Here is a 5,000-nt window from a genome sequence, read left to right as displayed (position 1 = left end):
TTCTTTTGCTTCCCTGCTCTCCTTTTTTATGATTTTATGGGCATTTTTATAATCCATGTTAATTTTCTCTTTAATTTGCTTCTTTCGTGCGGCTATTTACGCTTTGTGGTCTTAATGTGGTACAGTTGAGTCACTGGAAAGGCTTGAAAAGCTGTTGACTAATTTCTCTCACCAAAATCAAGTGTAAAGTGAATCCCTGGCCAGTAACAGCGTTGATTCTGTACTAAATATATTAATAGCGCCATTCAGGCGTCATGTTTCCTCCTACATGTAAATTATCAATTGTTGTTGACCTAGGTGCCCTTATAAAGCGTGTTGATTTAGTGGGTATTGTACTGTATAAATGCTCACGTTTTTTGGGGGTTTTTTTGGGAGGGGGGTGGGGGGGGGGGGGTAAAAAAATTTATCCTTCTTGGTAAAGAGATAAATTTGCCTGAAAATAGGACTTATATGGCATGATACACAAAAATCAATATAAACTATAGATTTTAAAGAGAAAGAAAACTGGACAATTTTGTAAATTTCATTAGTTTATCATTTTTAAAAACAGCTCTAACATATGTTTGTTTTGTAATTCATGGTAAAATAAATTCTATTTTCAGACTGAAATCAATCAGTGATTGTTGTGTTTTCTTGTTGATAATGTCAATGACTCTGCAATTATTATTATTATTATTATTATTATTATTATTATTATTATTATTATTATTATTATTATTATTATTATTATTACTTATTATTATTGTAATTATTATAAAATAATAATAATAATAATAATAATAATAATAATAAAAAATAATAATAATATGATGATGATGATGATGATGATGATGATGATGATGATGATGATGATGATGATGATGATGATAAAAATAATAAAATAATAACAACAATTATTATTATTATTATTATTATTATTATTATTATTATTATATTATTATTATTATTATTATTATTATTATTATCATTATTATTATTATTATTATTATTATTATTATTATTATTATTATTATTATTATTATTATTATTATTATTATTATTATCATTATTATTATTATTATTATTATTATTATTATTATTATTATTATTATTATTATTATTTTATTATCTAAAATTATAAAACTATTTTTGGAGACTGATACGTTTGCGTAAGCCACTCAGAATAAAATTTAAAATTTATTATAATAATAATAATAATAATGATAATAATAATAATAATAATAATAATAATGATAATAATAATAATAATAATAATAATAATAATAATAATAATAATAATAATACTTGACTGAGTTACGAACATGTTTTTCAAGTTCCTATCTTTGAAAGATTTTCCACACGGGATGTTGTGATGCCATAATATAACCAAAACGTCGGTTCGATATGAAAAACATTTTTTAACCTTTTCATTCAACAATTTGAAAAGTATCCCTCATATGGTAGGAACGTGAGATACATCATCCATGCGAGTAGTTCTCATTTATCGATAAAAATCACAACAGATAGATTAAAAAGACACCCCCCCCCCAATAAAAACCCAGCAAAAATACAAACAAACCCAACACCCCCCCCCCCCCACACACACACATACATACAAAAAACAAACAAAAAAAAACAAAACAACAAAAAACGGCACAGTGTAGAATTTTGGATCATTATCGTTATTTATTGTTTGTCAAATTAAATTACATTCCAGATTGTAAACAGAATCCTTTTCATTTATTAGTAATCAATAGAAGAATATTCAGTAGTTTAAAATGAAGACGTCCAGAATGATAGGGATGAGGATGATGGCCATGATGAGGAGGAGGAGGAGGAAGAGGAAAAGGGGGAGGATGCGGAAGAGGAGGAGGAGGAGGAGGAGGAGTTTCAGGAGGATGAAAAGGGAAAGGATGATGATGGTGATGATGATGATGAAGGTGATGGCGGTGATGATGGCAATGATGATGACGATGGCGACGACAACGACGATGATGATTATAACAATCTAGAAATAGTTCATCCTTTGTCTCTCTAGGGGACCCAGCACGCGACAAGCCACGGGATCGTTACAACCAAAACTCCATGTCAAAGGAACCCGTTCCTCGTTGTCCTGTGTGCTCTTGAGACCCATGGTAGCCCAAGCAAATTCCTTCTCTTTCAGAATGTGCTCTACAGCCTCCTGAATAAAAAAGAATATGGTTAATCGGATTCACTAGTCTGATGTCACGTCGCCCAGCAACGGCGGTCATCCTGGTTCTAAACAAAGAAAATCTGTACTTTTTATTCTTCATGCTGGCTAGAACTTTTCATATGTCTTGTGATCAGAATGTGTAAAAGTCAAAACATGATCAGATTTATAATGGGTTTTTTTTCCTCTGGATATGCTTTTATGCTCGTCGGAGAAATATTTCATAAGGGCGTCCGCCATTGTTCCGATAGTTTAGAGCCAGTTACTAAGTGACCACGTGTCATTGCGAGGGAAGTGACGTTACGACTGTTGAAGAGTATTCTGATATTGGGGAAAATAAAAAGTGGGTCAGGAATTCGCCAACTCTGATCTTCCACTCTCGACCCGGTAAACGGAAGTTGGTACAACATTGCAACAAATACGAGAGTAAAGATAATACCAACGACGGTGATGGTGATGTTTTACTGTTAATTTTTCTGCTAACCCTGAATACCACTTTGTTTGTATTACTTCGAGTCGCTGTCCTTTTTCGTGTCAAGGAAAGCTATGTCAAGTCCAAATATCTATTGTTGAAATCCTTCTTTTAAAAAAAAATCGTTTAGATAAAATTATAAAGATCTGAAAAGACGTGTATGAAACAGTACCAGACAAAGCAAAAAAAAAAAAAAAAGGATTTTTTAAAAATAAGAAAAAAGAACATTCCAAAATATTGATGGGGTTTAAAATATTCACTGGTTAGATGAAATGCATGTTCTACCCACCAGGTCAATAGCACTGATACACTAAATATGTGTGTAACTTTTAACGTTTACAGTCTGTCAAAGGGAATTTTTCTGAGAACTAATTACCTAATAGGTGTTTTGAAAAAAATAACAAAGAACCGAGTGGCATCACCTTCATCCATTCTACATACATTTTATGTGAGTAATAGGTGATGTTTTTGTTTTAATAATATGAAAGTGAAAAATTAAGCGAACACCGGTGTAAGATAAATGTTTGAAAATAGTGTATCTACGTATAAACTACATTACCAGTCAAGGCAAGAAATGAAATGAAAAGAAAAAAGTTACTGTTTTAAAAAAAAAGCTGTTTTAATCGATTAAAGATCCAGCCAAAGACCTTTATAGTGCCATAATTTATTCCCTTGCATTAAAAAAACTGAACATTTCCTTGCACTGGCTGTCTTTGAGTTTCCTATTAAATCATTTTTGACCTGCGAAATCAAATCTTACATTTTTTCAGTTTAGTAGTGTCTGTCAGATGAGGACAAAAAAAGATAATCGGCTATTATGGATCAATAAGAAAGCGTAGGTTTCAAAACCTTAGTATTGAAAGACCCGACTTCATACTGTTTTAGGTCGACGCGTCACATATATGAGACTTTTGTCAACATTTTATTGTTGTTGTTGTTGTTGTTGTATAAGGAAGAAATAAGATAACATCTTCAGGATCTAAAAGAACCCCCCCCCCCCCCCCCCGCCGAAAATAGTCACATTTCTGATTTGTTTTTACATCTTTAACTTCACTTTTCTACATTTGGTTTATCCCGCCGTCATACCGAATTGAGACAATCGGTCATATTATTTTACTTAACCACATATTATGTCATCAACACCTACCGCCAGTCGTTCCTTTTCAAACAGGTCGTGGTCTAGATCATGGACGATCTCCCATTCCCCTTTGGAATCTATCCGAACTGGGAAACTATAGGGCAAATCTGGAAATATATATATATATATATATATATATATATATATATATATATATATATATATATACAAGCAAGTAAGCTATGATTTTTTTAAAAGGTCGTACTATGCAAAATATAATTATGTAGGGGAACGTTTGAATTTAAAAACGTACTAATAAGACACTTAATCAAGAACAACCGCAATGAGCAGGCTTTTGAATTGTTTGACTATTTACAACTTCTAACAAATCGAATCTGAAAAAAAGCAGTCCTTCAGAGCCATTAGGCCACAGAGTCGGAATTTATCCTGGTTTATTTAGTGTGAAACGGACACTAGCAATTGCTTGCTACACGTTTGATAGGACGCTAGTCTATCAAAAAGGGCTTTCCGCTAGATCTAATGGGCTCAGCTACCTAGTAACCGTTGGGTGAACAGGGGAGTCAGAAAAAAAATCTTGTTGTGAAATTTAACACACCCCCCTCCCCCCCCCCCCCCCCCCCCCCCCAAAAAAAAAATACACACAAAAAAAATAAATAAACAGCAAACGATTACAAACTCCATAATCTTATAATTTTGGTATTAGGACCCTAATTAATAATAATAATAATAATAATAATAATAATAATAATAATAATAATAATAATAATAATAATAATAATAATAATAATAATAATAATAATAATAATAATAATGATAATAATAATAATAATAATAATAATAATAATAATAATAATAATAATAATAATAATAATAATAATATAATAATAATAATAATAATAATAATATAATAATAATAATAATAATAATAATAATAATAATAATAATAATAATAATAATAATAATAATAATAATAATAATAATAATAAATAATAATAATAATAATAATAATAATAATAATAATAATAATAATAATAATAATAATAATAAATATTAATAAAAAGACAAGGTCTAAGTATGTCTTACCGAAGTAAATGGAAGCGTAAAGTCAGTGAAGGTTTTTGTCCCCTGAACGTTCATTGTTAAGCATAAAAAAAAAAAAAACAATTCTTGAAACGACTTTGGGAAATAGCGGTATGGCACTCGTCAAATGACTTGTAGGTCTCAGGTTCGAGTCCAGCTCTGGACGGTGCAAAGTTGAG

At 30.4% G+C, this 5,000-nt stretch overlaps 2 protein-coding genes across 2 annotated transcripts in view; one reads left to right on the top strand and one right to left on the bottom strand.

Moving 5' to 3' along the window:
* Positions 1-617, top strand: part of LOC144978341 (apical endosomal glycoprotein-like) — a 34,415-nt gene extending 33,798 nt beyond the window's left edge. Inside the window, exon 12 of the mRNA XM_078924238.1 lies at positions 1-617. This exon is cut by the window's left edge and continues 988 nt beyond it. The gene's annotated coding sequence lies outside the window, so the exon portion shown is untranslated.
* Positions 618-1,640: 1,023 nt separating this feature from the next.
* LOC144977805 (malate dehydrogenase, cytoplasmic-like) overlaps positions 1,641-5,000 on the bottom strand; it is a 19,246-nt gene continuing 15,886 nt past the window's right edge. Inside the window, exons 8-9 of the mRNA XM_078923199.1 lie at positions 3,790-3,887; positions 1,641-2,161 (exon numbers count right to left, since the gene is read on the bottom strand). Coding sequence (XP_078779325.1) covers positions 1,988-2,161; positions 3,790-3,887 — 272 coding nt within the window. The 3' untranslated portion in view covers positions 1,641-1,987. The remainder of the gene's footprint in view (positions 2,162-3,789; positions 3,888-5,000) is intronic.

Source organism: Berghia stephanieae, chromosome 8 (genome assembly GCF_034508935.2).
Source record: "Berghia stephanieae isolate SIO BIC M18660-M18661 chromosome 8, UCSD_Bste_1.3, whole genome shotgun sequence".
Lineage (NCBI taxonomy): Eukaryota > Metazoa > Mollusca > Gastropoda > Nudibranchia > Aeolidiidae > Berghia > Berghia stephanieae.
Note: the sequence above shows the minus strand (reverse complement) of the source record. Positions and strands in the feature narration are given on the sequence as shown.